The sequence below is a fragment of the Leptonychotes weddellii genome, chromosome 6, assembly GCF_054177405.1.
Source record: "Leptonychotes weddellii isolate Sample4059 chromosome 6, ASM5417740v2, whole genome shotgun sequence".
Classification (NCBI taxonomy): Eukaryota; Metazoa; Chordata; class Mammalia; order Carnivora; family Phocidae; genus Leptonychotes; species Leptonychotes weddellii.
In genome coordinates, this window is record NC_138374.1 from 81,739,228 (window position 1) to 81,757,145 (window position 17,918).

Here is a 17,918-nt window from a genome sequence, read left to right on the forward strand (position 1 = left end):
TCAGGTGAGGAGTGCAAGCCTCACTGTAACTTTGGTTTGTATCTTTCTGACTGTTGGTGAGCTCCAGAATCCTCGGTGGATAAGCACCTGATTTGGAGCCAGTGTGCCTGAGTGTGAATTCCAACTCCATCTCTTATCACTGTGTGACCTTACAAAAATTATTTACCCTTTTTGAACCAGTTTCCTCATCTCTATATTGGGACAATAATACTCCCACCTCACAGAGTTGTTGAAGAGGGTTAGGCAAATTATTAGAACAATTCCTGGCACATAGTAAACACTAAAAAATAGTTGATTTAAATATGTTTATTGGCTATTTGGGTATGGTCCTCTGTAAAATGACTATATTCTTTGCTCTCATTTCTATTGGGTAGTTTTGCTTTTTTTTTTATTAAATATTTTTATCAGATTTTGTCTTATCTCCCTCAATAAAGATTTTAATGATTTTTTAATGTATGTCTAAAACCTTTTATATTAAATTTAATTATATATAATTAGTCATTACAATGAATAGATTACTTTTTATTTTTTCTATTGCTGTTATAGAACATTATAAAGAATAGGTATTTTATTTATTATTTATTTGATAGAGAGAGAGCACACGAGCTGGGGGGAGGGGCAGAGGGAGAGGGAGAAGTAGACTTCCTGCTGATCAGGGAGTCCATTTGGCTTGATCCAGGATCCTGAGATCATGACCTGAGTGGAAAGCAGACACCTAGAAAAGGTATTAATTTTTAAATATTTATCTCATATTGAGCTATCAAGTTATCTTAATCTAGTAATTCTTGTTAGTAATTTTAAAATTTTCTAGTAATTTTAGGTTTCCTAGGCATATTATCTTATTATTGAAAAAGAGGATTTTTATCTCCTTTCCCCCAGTATTTACAATGGTCATTTCATTTTATTTTCCTCTTGTAATGTCAGAACCTTCAAAAGAGTGATGAAAAGCATGTATCCCTGTCTTGCTCTTGATTTCAGTAAAATAAGAAATTCTAATTATGGACAACGCTTTGATCTGTGCCCGTGGAGTTCCATATTGCTCTTCTGTTTTTTGTGATCTTCTGTTCTTGATGTTTGTGCTATAGATTTCAGACTTGTTTAGCTAGACTCCACAATCACATAAGCCGGTTCTTTTAAGTAAATCTCTTTACACACACACACACACACACACACATACGCACACACACCTCTCACAAGTTCTGCTTCTCTAGTTGAACTCTGACTGTTACAAATACTAATTGTTTGAAAGCTGTGGTAACATTTAGATAAATTAAGAAGCTTATGTTGAACATGGAAATCATATTCTAAAACTTCAAAGTTTAGAGCATCAGCTTCTCATTTTCAATATAATAAGTTGTACGTTTCATGTGTGAATCTACCACTGGAAGAACTTCTGAAATACATTTAAGACAGATTTTTTTTAGGACACATTAAGCCTTTTATACATAAATTAACTACAGCTATATAAGATTTCATATGAAAAATTTCATGCAAAATAATATTTGAGGGGCGCCTGCGTGGCTCATTCGGTTAAGTGTCCAACTCTTGATTTCGGCTCAGGGCACGAACAGGTCGTGAGATTTAGCCCTGAGTTAGTCTCCACTCTCAGTTAGGCTCTGGACTCAGTGAGGAGTCTGCTTCCTCCCCGTCCTTCTCCCTTTGCCCCTCCCCCATGCTAAAAAAATATTTGACATATTTATACACTTTCAAAAATTTACTTTCATTCTTAAGAATGATATTAATAGGCAAATTTAGTTTTCTTTTATTTTAATTTTTAAAGAAGCCATATAAGAGTATATAGAGTACCTTAAGGTAAGGGCAAATATCTTAAAATTAATTTTATAACACGCAGTAGATATGAGAATATTTGTCTTGGGTAATTTAAGAACATTTTTAGAGCTTGAATTTGTTGATACATACTATGTGCTTATCCTTAGTATTTCTTGGTCACACACACACTTGTAAATATATATATATACACTCTCTACATATATATATCTCAATACTAAAGAAACTTTCATTTTTCCTAATTATTCTTTTGTTTTCTATCATATCTGTTAATTGGTTCATAAAGATATTGTTTATAAATCCTCATATAATGGAAATAGCTCAAAACTAGAATACTGAAGAACAGTAGCATCAGGACAAATAGGAAGGCAGCAACCAGGTAGCCACTTGGACTGAAATAAGAAAAAAAAGTCATTAGAAGTCATCATTCACTTTCGTTGTTAATTTATTTAGTCAAACAATGTTTGAATGACTAATTCCTATGCCACTGACAGAAAAAAAGATTAATAAGACATCTTATCTACCCTCAGGATGTTTGCCTCTTAGTGTTAGAGGTTGACTAGGGAAGAGAATAGACAGTGTGATCAATAGAATGAGAGAAAGAAATATAAAATTCATGGGGGCCAGACATACAAGAAGGCCTTCCAGTGGAGGGGACCTTTGAATTGAGTAGCGGAATTAGCTGGATAGGAGTAGGACTCGGAGCCTTAGAATGGGTTCGCCAGATAAAAATGCCTGGAAGTAGAGGAAGAAACAGGTGGGCATGGAGTTTTAGGCTAAGAGAGATGCCTATGCAAAGTTGTGGAGGCATGGGAAAACCTTAAGATCACCCCAGACATTCTGGAACTAAAACTAGTTCAGTATGATTAGAGCTCAGGTGGTAGGCAGAGTGGTAGAGATGAGGAATGATCAGTGGTTAGAGGTGAGAGAGACAGCTTTTATTAAGCTCCAGGGTGTGGGTTTTGGAAGGATAATTCTGATTGTAGGGTGAAGAATGGATGAATGGGAAGTATGAGTGTGGAGGAAGAAACCCCAGTTTTGAGGTTTTTTAATAATGCAAGTATGATGAGGGTCTTAATTAAATTAGTGGCTGAGTAAGTGGAGAGAAGCAGATAGATCTAAGACAGATTTGGAAGTTAGACTGGATTGATCTTGGTGATTGTTGAGATGTGGGGTTTGAGAGTAAAGGATGTCATCCAAGTTTTGGAATGAGGTGACTATGAGGATGCTATCACCATTCACTGATAGAGGAAATTCAGAGGGAAGAGCACTTTAGTGAGGGCATGTAAATACAGTTCGTTTACTTTTGGGCATATTGAATTGGAGGTACTGGAGGGTCAACCAGGTGTGTGTGTGTGCGTGTGCACATGTGTGTGTGTGTGTATGTGTGTACACCACTTATTAGATCCTACTTTTAGCTGGGTGCCAGACATCTGCCCTTTCACCTGGGACTCTGCATGAGTGCCTCCCACCAGAGCGGATTTACTGCTTGAGCCAAATGCTGTGCTACTTTCTGTTTGGTGTCCTGGTATCTCACTTTAGTTTTTGGTTCCTTTTTAGGGTCAAGATATGCCTCCATGGGGGGAAACGATAATTATCCTAAAATTTGAAGAATTAAATGGAAATGAAGTTGGTGAAGTTAAGTAGATAAAGAGGGGAAGGAGGGCGCCTGGGTGGCTCAGTTGGTTAAGCGTCTGCCTTTGGGTCAGGTCATGATCCCAGGGTCCTGGGATCGAGTCCCTCTCCCTCTGTCTGCTCTTTCCCCTGCTTGTGCTCTTTCTTAGTCTCTCTCTGTCAAATAAATAAGTAAAATCTTAAAAAAAAAAAAAAAAGAGGGGAAGGAAGAGTTGCCAGATAGAAGAAATAGAATGTGCAAAGGTCCTGCTATGGGACAGAGTATGGAGAAGGTTGGGGACTGAAAGGTTGGTGGGTCTAGAGCAGAGATGATGAGGGGAACATAATGCAAGACAAGATTAGAGAAGTAGGTGGCGGCCTGATCATGGAAGGTCTTGTAGGCCATGTTGAGGAGTTATCATTCTGAGGAAAGAAACTTAAAGCTTTCAAGTTATAAAATTAGCATTTGAGAAGATTACTTTGGCTCCAGTGAAGAAAATGAACCAGAAGAAAATAGAAATGAATGAGGAGAGATCTGTCAGATGTCTATTGTGGTAGTTCCCATCTGAGACAATGGTAGCTTGGATTGGAGTGCTGGTGATGGGGTTGGTAAGAAGTGGATCCATTCAAGGGCAATTCAGGAGTTTAAATGAATGGGAGCCAGTGACTGTCTGGATGAGCTGGGGGAAACAGAGAAATGAACACAACCCTAGGTTTTTTGTTTTTTGGGGGGGGTTTTCTTGTTTTCATTTTTGACTCATAGGTATTTGGCTTGTACAGTTCAGTGTGCTCTTTCCTGAGAGAAGGAACTCTGGAAAACAGGGTTGCCACACTGTTCATCTCCAGAAGGCACTGTTCATATTATAACCCATGTGAATGGATTCTCTTGGAGCTGTGCAATGACACCTGTATACAATTACCCTGGTGGATCCTTCTTAGAGTGGGACAAATAATGGGGCAAGGAAGTGGGTGATAAGATCACGAGATCATTTTGGGGCATGTCAGTTTGACCAGTTTTTTGAGAAAAGAGGTTAATAGATGGTGGGATGTATAGCTCTGGATGGGCCAGAGATATGATTTGGAAGTCATGTGTATATAGATGCTTACTGAAGCCATGAGTATGGATGAGCTTGCCAAAGTGAGAAGCTCACAAGACCAGGGCTGAGCCCTGAGGGAAATCAACATTTACTGGCTTGTAAAGGAGGTCAGGGCTCTCTACTTTGAGAAAGAGTGGCTATAGAAGTTTAGGAAAACCCGTAAAGCAATACGGTGGTCAAAGGGAAAGTCAACACCGATGAAACATAAAATGAGATGAGGACTGGCAAATATCTATCAGGTTCGGTGTAGGCCAGTTCCAGTTCAAGATGGTGACATAGGAGGCTTCTGAACTCACCTCCTTCCATAGTCACACTCATGCCACAGCTACCTAAGGAACAGTTCCTTCCAAAAAAATCCAGACACTAGCTGAGCAACATCTACACATTGGGTGAATGAGAAAAAATCTACCCACATCAAAATGGGTAGAAGAGACTGGGACACAGCCTTACCATAAACCCCACACCCAGTGCAGCAACATACAACCAGGAGGGCACTCTTGACTTCCAGCTTCTCCCTGGAGTAAAGAGTTTGGACCCAATGTCAAATCCCAACTTATGAAAGTTCCACCTGAGGGACAGGTCCCCAAACACTTAGCTCTGAAAGCCACCTGGACTTGTGTCTATGAGACCCATGGATGAGACCCACGGGGTGATAGCAAACAAAGGGGTCCCGAGGACTTGCAGTGACTAAGCACCACCCCCCCACCCCCCAGTACAGAGACAGCAGACTCAAATGCCCATCTCCCAGCCTTTCCATGAAAGAGGCCCATTTGCTTATCTTAAAAGCTGCAACCTGAGGTTTAGTCTCCCGATTTAACACAAATCAGGGGCCTGACTGCAATCCTCTCCAGAGACTCTGGGGAGCGTGGCCAGTGCCATCTTAAATTCTCCCTCTGCTTCTCCCTAGGTCACTAGTATCTCTCTGAAAGAAGCTTGTGCACATGTCTTGTGCCCCAGCTGCTATGGCTGTTGTCCAGGGGACACACCTTTTATAGCCTGGCTCTGGTGGCCCACAGAGCTTACTACATTCACTAGTAGTGCAGGACTGTAACAAACAAACTCAGTTTAACTGGCTATTAACCCAGGACTTGGTGCAGACGAAGTAGACAGAAACACCCATCTCCTAGTCTTTCACTGAAAGAGGTCTATTTGCATACTTTAAAAAACCTGCTGCCTGAGGGTCCAGCTTCCAATCAGCCTGCATCTAGGTGCTGATTGAGATCCTCTTCTTTGGGACACCGAGGTCCTGGGAACTAAGAAGGCATCTTGGACAATCAAAGGTTTGAGAGACCACAAACAGCTAGGGCCAGGCTGAAGAATAAGGTTCATCTCTGATCTGAGGCCAGTCCTTCAAGACTGGGAAAGGTAGCTGTTTTATCTAATTCAGAAACCAATGCAGAGGGGTAATTGGTGGAGTAATAAGATAGAAAACAGATTGGGTGGGTTAGAGAAATAGGGATAGAATATAGAGAAAAGGAGACTATGTAGACAAGCCTTTTGAGAAGTTTGTCTCACAAAGTTGGGGGGAGAGAATGGCAGCTGGAGGGGGATAGGAGGTTGGGGTTTTATATATATTTAAATTAAAAACTTGGGGGGTGATTAAAAGCCTATAGGGAGGATCTAGTTGAGGGAGAAAGTTGAATATATAAAAGAGAGAAGAAATAATTCATTTGGAAGTTTCCTTAGAAAGTGGAAAGAGGGTTCAAAGCACCTGTGGAAGAATTGTATTTAAGGAGGAGGAATAAAATGTCTTTTAATTGTAACAGGATGGAAAAAGGAGAGAATGAACACAGGTGTTGGTAGGTGTGTTTGGAATCAGGAATCAGGAGCGTTCCTTCCTGCGGGCTTCTAAGTTCTTTGTAATGGTGGAAACAAGCTCATCTGATGTTCATTAAGGAAAGATGGTCCAAGGAGGAAGCTGATTTGATAAGGTCTGAAGTAGTTATGGAGAGTGAAGATATTGGTTGACCAGAGAAAGATACTAAGATTCTCAGATAGTGCTGGTGACCTGTATGAAGTTGGTGATTAATCTGCCCTTTGTGTAACTTTCTTTACCAATCCTTGGCTGCTCAGGTGTAATCAAAAAGTAGGTAGTTGGGGGCTTGCCAGATTGGGGGGGGGCAAATCCCAGAGGGGTAGGGAGTACTAGCAAGTGTTATTGAAGTAGTACACTTTGAAATGTAAGGAAAAAAGGGTGTGTGTTTAAAAAAGGTTTTTTTTTGTTTTGTTTTAGAAGACCCAGGATAAATAATGGCCTGGAAGTGGTAATGGCACTCTGAGGCACCTGGGGGTCATTGGAAAGTAAATAGCCATCACTCTAGAAGGCTGAAGGTGAAGCAGTGTCCTTGGGGGATGGAGGGACATAGAGCGGGAGCTCAGAGGACGATTGAGGATTTAAGTGAGTTTGCTGGTTAAAAGGTAACAACTCCAAAGGACACACTGGAAAATTTGGGAAAGTGGTTGAGTACTCCAGAAGGAAGCACCAAGATCTTGGCCTCCTATAGCCTGATCTTCAGCCGATGTTTGCTCATGAAAAGGGCTTTCTCACTAGGAAAATGGTTACCACCAGCTAACCCCCACTCTGCCTCTGCACCCACTTTGGGGGCTCAGGTGTAACAGAGACTAAGCTGCAGTCACTAACCTAGGGACAACCCCTAAGCTGCACCATATCCCCTGGCTGCTGGAATCCAGCTCCTGGGAGGTGAGCTGGGGCAAATAGGTGAAATCCTCCTTCACTGTCGTCTCTCCTCTCCAATTCACCAATGCCCCCTTCTGACAGTGTGCACGTATGTTCTTAATATTCATCTAAACCAAACATGGCAATCTAAAAGTCACTGCCAAAGGCCATAGATGTTTCCCAAAGTCACTTAGAAATAACGCATGGCTTATCTCATTTGTAGGTTATTCACACTGTTAATCTTCCATTGGCACAAAACATCAAGGAGTCAGTGATATTTAAAGTGGGCCATGAGTAACTTCATTGTTTGTCTTCCATTTTTGTTTAACATTTTACAAAAGAACAAAAACAAAAAACCAGGCCCAGGACAAAGAAGCAAAGTCATTTGCGATCCCAGTGTTAGCATTAAGACTTTGCTCTCCGAGGAGACTGGAGTCCAGGAACTTGCCTTTCCTACCTGTCTCTGGATGAATCAGAATGATGGCCAGTGGTTGAGGGCAGACTCAAGCAGCCACTGTCTCCTCCCAGGCCCCCCCGCGGCAGCCTAGGCTCTGCCCTTCAGGTGGGGTTCAAAGACGTGTTTGATGGGAAGACAGTGGCCGCTGAGGGGATGAGACAAAATGGGACCCCAGCTGCAGCAACAATTCTCAGAAATTCCTTCCCGCTGTATCCCTGGGATAACTGATACATACAATTTGAGGATGTCACATATAGGGCAGAAGTAATAGGGTCCCAGCGAAATGGGGGAGAGGTGCTTTTCCTGTTTTGGCTGACACCCCTGTCTTTTACGACTCCCCTCCCTAAAGCCTAATTAGGCAGCAGGCATTACCTGGGAATCATTCCAAAGGTCTCTATTGCAAATATAGCTGTTAGGTTACAGAAACTGCAAATGAGACAAATAATATTAACGATTAAATTAAGTGCAATATATTAAAAGCCTCCCTCCAAATCTTTATGGTATTGATCAAATCATAGATAATCTTAATGAAGGTGTCACTTTCTCGATAATGGAGAGAAGAGATGCATTTACATCACAGCTGTGGTGATTATTCCATACGTGTGACTTGGGCTGCTTGCAGCACGATTTCTCCGAGCTTGTCAGTGCAACCTCACTGCCCTCCTAACATCTTGATGTCGTTTTTGATAGTGGGTCCCAAGGCAACAGCAAGAATAATGTTAATAATAATAATCATGTTTTACTGAGCACGTAGTACTTGTTGAAAGTGAATACTGAGCATTTGCTGCGTACCAGACAGTGTATCTAATGTCCTACATGAATTATCTGCCTAATCCTCATAGCAACACTTTCTTTTGGATGAAGAAACAGAGGCTCAGGTAGGTTAAGCTACTTGCAAAAGTTTGCAGTTGTCTGTAGCAGAGCTGGGATTTGAATTCAGGTTTTTCTGATCGAAGAGCCTGTGACGTGCACTTGATGTAGGCTGGCTCAGGAAGCTAAGAATCTTCAGAACTTGACATAGGGCACTATGTTATTATTTCTAAAGTTACTGAGTATCTCTCGTGATTTATCAGATTGCTTGGAATGAGACAAGACAGAGCTAAATAAACATTAATGATAGCATTTCACCTATCTTCATTTGGGAGAAAAGAGATGAAAGGAACTTAACTTGATTGAACAAAATTAGGGATTTTTACCCAGGTACTGTCATTTAATCCTCAGAATACTATAAGATAGGTATTATAGACTCATTTTACAAACAAAGAAATAAGCTCAGAGACTAAGCAATTCGCTTAAGATGACATATCTACCAGTGGCAAAAGTAGGATTCAAACCAAAGTAGACTCTAGAATAATGTTTTCAAGGTCCATCCATGTTGTAGCAAATGGCAAGATTTCCTTCTTTTTTATGGCTGAATAATATTCCATTATATATAGATATATATCTTTATCTATCTATCTATCTATCTATCTATCTATCTATCTATCTATCTATCTATATATCTATATCTATATCTATCTATCTATCTATCTATCTATCTATCTATCTATCTTCTATCATATCATCTTTACCCATTCATTCATTGATGGACACATGCATTGTTTCCATGTCTTGGCTACTGTAAATAATGCTGCAATGAGCATGAGGGTGCATCTTTTCAGATTAGGGTTTTCATTTTCTTTGGAAAAATACTTAGGGGAGGAATTGTTGGATCATATGGTAGTCTGTTTTTAGCTTTTTGAGGAAACTCCATAGTGTTTTCCATAGTGGCTGTCCTAATTTTCATTCCCACCAAGAATGCACAGGATCCCCTTTTTTCCACATCCTTGCCAACACTTGTCATCTCCTGTCTTTTTGAGACTAGCCATTCTAACAGGTGTGAGGTGATCTCTCGCTGAGCTTTTGATTCGCATTTCCCTGATTATTAGTGATGTTGAGTACCATTTCATATACCTGTAGGCCATCTGTATGTCATGAAAAAATATCTATTCAGATCTTCAGTCTATTTTTTAATTGGATTGTTTGTTTCTGTATTGCATTGTATGAATTCTTTGTATATTTTGTATATTAACCCCCTATTGGATGTGTGATTTCCACAGGTTGACTTTTCATTTTGTTGATGGTGTCCTTTGCTGTGCAGAAGGTTTTTAGTGAGATGTAGTCCCACTTGTTTATTTTCACTCTTGCTGCCTTTGCTTTTGGTGTCAAGCCCAAAAAATCATGGCCAAAACTGAAATCAAGGAGCTTACTATCTATGTTTTCTTCCAGGAGCTTTATGGCATAGGGTCTTACATTTAAGTCTTTAATCCATTTTGAGTTAATTTTTGTGTGTGGTCTAGTTTCATTTTTTTGCATGTGGCTGTCCAGTTTTCCCAACACCACTTATTCAAGAGATGGTCCTTACCCCACCATATATTCTTGGCTCCTTTGTAATAAATTAATTGACTACCTATGCCTGGGTTTATTTTTGTCCTCTCTATTCTGTTCCATTGATGTATGTGTCTGTTTTTAAATGCTGGTATCATACTGTTTTGATTACTATAGCTTTGTAGTATAATTTGAAATCAGGGAGTGTGATGCCTCTCGTTTTGTTCTTCTTTCTCAAGATGGCTTTGGCTATTTGGTTTTTTTTTCTTTTCTTTTTTTTTTTTTTTTGTCATTCCATACAAATTTTAGGATTGTTCTAGTTCTGTGAAGAGTGCCATTGGAATTTTGATAGAGATTACATTAAATCTGTAGATTGCTTTGGGTAGTATGGACATTTTAACAATATTTGTTCTTCCAAACCATGAGCATGGAATACCTTTCCATTCATTGGTATCTTCTATAATTTCTTTCATCATTGTCTTATAATTTTCAGGGTCTAGGTCTTTCACTTCTTGGTTAAATTTATTCTTTTTGATGCATGGGTAAATGAGATTGGCTTCTTAATTTCTCTGCCTGATAGTTCCTTATTAGAATATAGAAACACAACTGATTTTTATATATTGATTTTGTATCCTGCAACAATTACTGAATTTGTTTATTAGTTCTAACAGTTTTTTGGTGGAGTCTTTAGGGTTTTCCAAATATAATACCATGTCATCTGCAAATAGTGAAAATTTTGCTTCTTCCTTTCTGATTCGTATGCCTTTTGTTTCTTTTTCTTGCTTAATTGCTCTGGATAGGACTTCCAACTCTATATGGGAATAAAAATAAAAGCGGGCATCTTTGTTTCTCGATCTTAGAGGAAAGGCTTTCAGCTTTTCACCACTGAGTATGATGTTAGCTGTGGGCTTGTCCTATATGGCCTTTATTATGTTGAGGTATGTTCCCTCTACACCCACTTTGTTGAGAATTTTTATAATAAATCAATGTTGAATTTTGTCAAATGCTTTTCTGCATCTACTGAGATGATCATATGATTTTATCCTTCATTTTGTTAATGTGGCATATCACACTGATTAATTTGCAGATGTCAAATCATCCTTGCATCCCTGGAATAAATCCCACTTGATCATATTATATGATCCTTTTTAATGTATTGTTGAATTCAGTTTGCTAATATTTCATTGAGGATTTTTGTATCTATATTCATCAAGGATATTGACCTGTAATTTTCTTTTCTTGTGTTATCCTTGTCTGGCTTTGGTATTAGTAATATTGGCCTCATAGAATTAGTTTATAAATATTCCTTCCTCTTACATTTTTCGGGAGAGTTTGAGAAGGATAGATATTATTCTTTAAATGTTTGGTAGAATTTACCAATGAAGCCATCTGGTCTTGGATTTTTGTTAGTTGAGATGTTTTTTTCTTACTGATTCACTCTCCTTACTAGTTATCAGTCTGATCCGATTTTCCATTTTTTCATGATTCAGTCTTGGCGGGTTTTATGTTTCTAAGAATTTACCCTTTTTTTTTTAGGTTGTTTAATTTGTTGGCGTATAATTATTCATAGTAGTCTCTTATGATCCTACATATTCCTTTGGTATCAGTTGTAACTTCTCTTTCATTTCTGATTTTATTTGAGTACTCTCTCTTTTTTCTTACTGAGGTTAGCTAAAATTTTGTCTGTTTTATTTCTTTTTAAAAACCAACTCTTAATTTTCTTGATCTTTCCTATTGTCTTTTTAGTCTCTATTTGATTTGTTTCCTCTCTGATCTTTGTTATTTCCTTCCTTTTACTAACTCTGGGCTTTGTTCTTTTTCTAGTTCTATGAGGTGTAAAGTTGAGTTGTTTATTTGAGATTTTTCTTCTTTCTTGAGGTAGAGGATTTCCTTCTTTTTTTTTATGGCTGAATAATGCTTCATTGTATACTTATATATACCACATTCTCTTTATCACTCACTCATTAATGGACACTTAGGTTGCTTCCATGTCTTGGCTATTGTAAATAATGCTATGATCAACATGAGGGTACACATATTTTTTTGAGTTATTGTTTTGTGAAACTCTTCTAGTAGTGGTGACCCCAGACTCTATGGCATTTTTATTTTTTCTACTAGCTATGGTCTTCCCTCATGCCTTATGTGATGTTGCCATGTTTTAGTGTAATTCATTTATTGGACATTGTAAAGTAGAAATTGTATTCAAGCTCATCATTATCCCTTTAAACAAATGCTAAAATGATTATAATAAAACATTTATATTCACCTATAGTTTGGATCCAGGATCTTCACACGAAACACATACATTCCAGAATGGTCCTCAGGCCAAATTAAATGGTTATAGTTAGACTTATTGATTATCTCATATGGTTGATTTAAATCTCCTGGTTTTCCAATAGCATAAGAGAAACAGTGCTTATAGTTCTGAATAGGAAACAAAGACAAAAACCTTAAGGTCCTTCTCTAGGGGAACAGGTGCTGGAGATTGTAGGGGAGAGGAGAAAGTTTGCAGTAGCTAGAGAGGAAAAGGGAATGAACTGGAGAAATAGACTTATGTTTGTTGGGCAGTATTACAGGACTGTTTTAATCATGAAATTAAGGTGAAATAAATCAGCATGGGTATGTATTCCTTTGACCACAGTCAGCTGTCAAGGCGGATAGCTGGGATTTAACTAGGGTTGTGATTTAGCTACACAAGTCTGAAGAAGTGAGAGGGAGGAAGGAATTGAAGGTACACATTAACTGAGTGTTATAATTATTGACCATGGAATTTAACCAGCATAAAGAGCAAGAAGAGAACCTAGGGGCAGGGTGAGGGTGGTTAGGTCATTTTGAGGTTGAAGGATTGTTAGAAGGATTGTTAGAGTAAAGGTTCTAGGGTTATGTTGCTGGAAGAATAGGACATTGTGGCTGGAAAGTGGGATGTTTTGAGATGGGACTACAGAGGATAATACAATTATTTGTATATATCTCTGTCTTGACATGCGCAGATTCTGATGTAGAAGCAAAGTAACATTCCTATTGTAGGGGTTAGATTTTATGGGCTCAGGTACCATATAGGTCACTTTTATTTATGAGATATGATTTTATATTCTCCAAATAACAGAAATTAATTTCAATTCAAGAAAGGTTGATTGAAAAAATTGAAAGCAGTATAGGATTGATAGTTGGCATTCAGAAATGATCTTTCAGTTGTTTTTTCTTTTTTTAAGATTTTATTTATTTGAGATAGAGCAAGAGCGAGAGAGAGAGAGAGAGAGAGAGAGAGAGAGAGCATGAGCCAGGGGGCGGGGCAGAGGGAGAGGGAGAAGCTGACTCTCCACCGAGCAGGGAGCCCGATGCAGGGCTCCATCCCAGGACCCTGGGATCATGACCTGAGCCGAAGGCAGACGCTTAACCTACTGAGCCACCCAGGCGCCCCATGATCTTTCAGTTGTACAAGAATTGAAAGTTCAGGTGTTCTTTAGAAAGACTCACTCTCAGGGTGCCTGGGTGGCTTAGTCAGTTGGGTGTCTGCCTTTGGCTTGGGTTCTGGTTTTGGGGTCCTGGGTATGAGCCCCCCCGTAGGGCTCCCTGCTCAGTGGGGAGCCTGCTTCTCCCTCTCTCTCTGCCATTCCCCCTGCCTGTGCTTGCTCTCTGTCAAATAAATAAATAAAATCTTAAAAAAAAACCCAAAAAACTCACTCTCAATACTTCAACATGTTTGTCAGATATTTAGTATATCTACAAACAGATTTTCAGCAGAAAAAATTAAAACAAAATTGTTAGTAACACAGGAACAATGGAAGATCAAATAGAAATTAAGATGATGCATTTCTGAAATCACAATATTAATCCAATAGAAAAGTTGGATTTGATTTGCAAAAACAAATTTAAATCCAAAATGTTTTCATCAAACTTTTGTTAATACTGAAATGCCAAATTAGTTATTATAAATAAAATCTGGTAGGTAATATTTTCCTTACTTCAGGTCCCCAGGCTTCTTCTAGTGGGAGGTGCTGGTTAAGCTTAGTCATTGACTTCCACGTCTGGGCTTCATTTAAACAACCACTCTGTCAAAAAATTGTACATATAGGAATTTAAGAAACAAGTGAGCAAAGGGAAAAAAAAAAAAAGAGAGACAAGCCTGGAAACAGACTCTTAACTATAGAGGACAAACTGATGGTTGCCAGAATGGAGGTGGGTGGGGTGGATGGGTTAGGTGGGTGATGGGGATTAAGGAGGGCACTTATGATGAGCACCAGGGGATGTATGGAAGTGTTGAATCACTGTATCGTACACCTGAGACTAATATTACACTGTATGTTAACTAACTGGAGTTAAAATAAGAATGTAATAAAAATTGTACACACATATGTTTGTATATAAATTTATTCATAAGTATTTAATACCATTGAAAAATATATATTTAATTCTTTTCATTATTTAAATGTTTGCTGATACACGGGGGAACAATTGACCTTTGTATATTAACCTTGTATGAAAAGAACTTCTTAAACTCACTAATTTTAAGTGTTTCACATGAAGTCATGTTACTTGTGAATATGACAGTCTAATCGCTTCCTTTCCAATCCTTATACTTTTTTTTTAAGATTTTATTTATTTATTTGACAGAGAGAGAGAGACACAGCGAGAGAGGGAACACAAGCAGGGGGAGTGGGAGAGGGAGAAGCAGGCTTCCCACCAAGCAGGGAGCCCGATGCATGGCTCAATCCCAGGACCCTGGGATCATGACCTGAGCTGAAGGCAGTCGCTTAACCAACTGAGCCACCCAGGTGCCCCCCCAATCCTTATACTTTTAATTTATTTTTATTTTTTATTGTTTGCCTTATTACAGAGATCAGAAACAATGTTGTATAGAAATGGTGATAACTGACACCCTTGTTTTACTCCTGACTTCAGAGAGAAAGCTTTCAAATTTTCACCACTAAGTAAGATGTTTTCTAAGGTTTTTGTTTTTGTTCTTGTTTGGTTTTTTGTACTTACATTTTATTAGGTTAAGGAAGTTACGATATACTTATTTTGGGGGTTATTCTTTTTTTTTTTTTTTAAGTAGGCTTCACACCCAATGTGGGGCTTAAACTCATGACCCTGAGAATTCCAAGATTTATTTTATTTACTTTATTTTATTTATTTTAAAGATTTTTATTTATTTGTCAGAGAGAGAGAGCGAGTGAGCACAAGCAGGGGGAGTGGCAGGCAGAGGGAGAAACAGGCTCCCCGCTGAGCAAGGAGCCTGATGCAATGCGGGGCTGGATCCCAGGACCCTGGGAATGTGACCCAAGCCGAAGGCAGACACTTAACTGACTGAGCTACACAGGTGTCCCTCCAAGATTTATTTTAAAAATAATGTTATGCATGAATAATTTTTTAATTGAATGACTTCAACTATTATAATAATCCATGCCTATTCTTTATTCTGTTACTATACTGGATTTCTTTGTTTTTCAAATGATATTCCAACTCTCTATTTATGAAATAAACAAAACTTGTTTGGATGTGTGATTTTTAAATATACCGCTGAGTTTGATTTGTTAGCATTTTGGTTAGGTGCTTTGTATTTGTGGTCATGGGTGAGATTGGCTCATAATTCCTTTTTCTTTTAAGGTCCTCCTCAGGTCCTCCAGGGTATTAAGGATACTTACTGCTACTGATTATTTATGTTTCTAGGGATTTTAATGGACAGTGTAGGAAAAATTTATCTCTCTCTCTCTGAACAATATATTTATATACTTATATCCAGATCACATGAGTTTCCAATACCTCATGAGTTTACACTGAATCTTATTCAAATTCAGGATGTTTTGTCTAACTTCTTCTATATTACGTATGTATCTCCTCGCTTTTATGCCAAAAACACTTGGTGAAGAATTAGAATATCTCACTTTACACACTTCACAAGATCAGAATAACTAATACAAGTATTACCCCCACTATCGTGATTACTGAAAAGTTATATTTTTCCCCTGGTGTATGCTCTCATATTCTCCTAGCATATTTTATAGTTGTATTGTATCTATATTGTCAGAGAATACATCCATTGTATACTATCCTCTTTCCCCTTTAACCCTCACTTTGCTTCAGTTTTGCAAGTAACTCTATACTACATTATGCTTTCCTCTAGTTCTTATGTTGATATCTCCTTAGTGATTTTGGTGGTTTGAAGGTTTATTATTTAGTAAGTTACTCAGGAAGGGCTCATGGGAACAATATCATCTGAGCTTTTTACATGTTAATAGCAGTTTGTGCCTTTTCTAGAGTCATCAGTTTTGCTGAATATAAAATCCTTGGCTCGTGTTTATTTTCCTTTAGTATCTTAAATATTTTACTCCATTTTTTCCTGGCATAAAGCATTGCTATAAAAATTATAATTTAATTTTATTTTCCTTATATGTAAATTGCTTGCTTTTTTTGCCTAGATGGCCACTTGGGTTGGCTGTTCTGAGTTGATGTTCTTGAGTATATGCTATGCTCTTTCAATTTGAAACTTCAAGTCTTTTTTTCTTGGGGTGGGGTAGACATGTTTTCTTGAATGATTACCTTTGGTTTTGTTCCTTTGTTCTGGTTTTCTTTTTCAGGACGTCCATTTACCCATCTATTGGATCTTCTTTGCCCACCTTTGGTATTAAATCCTTTTTATCCCATTGTTTCTTTTCACTTTAAAATTTTTCCTCTTCTAATTGCATGTGTCTTTTAAAGCATTATCTGTTGTTCATTTTCATTTTTTAAGGGTTATTTTCATTGCATATAGAATTTTAGATTTGGAATTTATTTTCTTTCAGTAATATCAGTAAAGATATTTTTGTTCAGGGTGGCCCAGTGGGTTAAGCATCTGACTCTTGATTTTGGCTTAGATCATGATCTCAGTGTTGTGAGATCGAGCCCTGTGTTGGGCTCCATGCTGGGCATTGAGACTGCTTCCGATTCTCTCTCTCTCCCTCTCCCTCTGCCCTTCCCCCCTAAAAAAGGGGGGGGAGAAAAAAGATATTTTTGTACAAAGTTTTCTGGTTTGCATTATTTCTATAGAGAAGTCAGCCTTAAGTCTTATAGCTACTCTCTTGAGAGTAACTTTTCTTTTTTCCTTTGGCTACCTTTAAGGTTCTTCTCTTTTTCATTTTAGAACTTTTATTGTAGTGTTTCTAGATGCAGATTACTTTTTCTGTGCCTCGATGTCTTTTGCTTTTTGGGAAAATATTGCTTCTGGCCAACACTCTCTCTGCTCTCTTTTTTAATTTTTATTTTTATTTTATTTTTATTTTTTCTCTGCTCTCTTTTTAGGACTCTAGTCCTTAGATCTAGGCAGTGAATCTCCATTATGTTCTTGTCTATATTTTCAATCAGCTTATCTCCCTATGCATAATTCTGGGCATTTCCTTCTGACCCCTCTTCCAGTTGACCAATTCTGTCTTCAGCCATCACTCCCAATAGTTGAGTTCCTAATTCCAGTTATTGCAATTTTGATTTGTTTTTTCTAGAAGTGATTGGCAGCTCAGACAGAGGCATGAATAAGGTAGAACGATTAATGTTTAAAGTTGCCACAGGGTGCACAGGAACAACACTGGGGAAGGTGACTTGCACATATTGGCAAGACGGTGGCAGAGAGAGAGAGAGCAGAGGGCTCCATATGGTGGATGTCTAGACAGTGTGAGGAAAAGCAAGGGGCAGAGGCAAAGTGGAATAACACCAACAGAGCTAGAGAATTGGGGGTTGAGGTCAGAGACCAGAGTGTTTGAATTTAAATGTAATCATAACAGGGGAAGCTGCATTGGTCAAGGCAGTCTCTGCTGTGCTGCAGTAAACCCCAACCCTCAGAGCCTTTACACATTGCAGTTGAATTCCTGATCACATGTACTCCAGTGCAGATGCCCCTGGGGAGATGGTTCCCATGGATCACTCTCCGTGGAGCAGTGGATTAGGC

The 17,918-nt window shown here is 38.5% G+C and overlaps 1 protein-coding gene across 1 annotated transcript in view; it reads right to left on the reverse strand.

Moving 5' to 3' along the window:
- The window catches only part of CATSPERE (catsper channel auxiliary subunit epsilon), a 150,093-nt gene continuing 132,175 nt past the window's right edge, over positions 1 to 17,918 (reverse strand). The window contains exons 18-21 of the mRNA XM_081824485.1: positions 13,966 to 14,052; positions 12,267 to 12,424; positions 8,006 to 8,059; positions 1 to 2,180 (exon numbers count right to left, since the gene is read on the reverse strand). Coding sequence (XP_081680611.1) covers positions 2,027 to 2,180; positions 8,006 to 8,059; positions 12,267 to 12,424; positions 13,966 to 14,052 — 453 coding nt within the window. The 3' untranslated portion in view covers positions 1 to 2,026. The remainder of the gene's footprint in view (positions 2,181 to 8,005; positions 8,060 to 12,266; positions 12,425 to 13,965; positions 14,053 to 17,918) is intronic.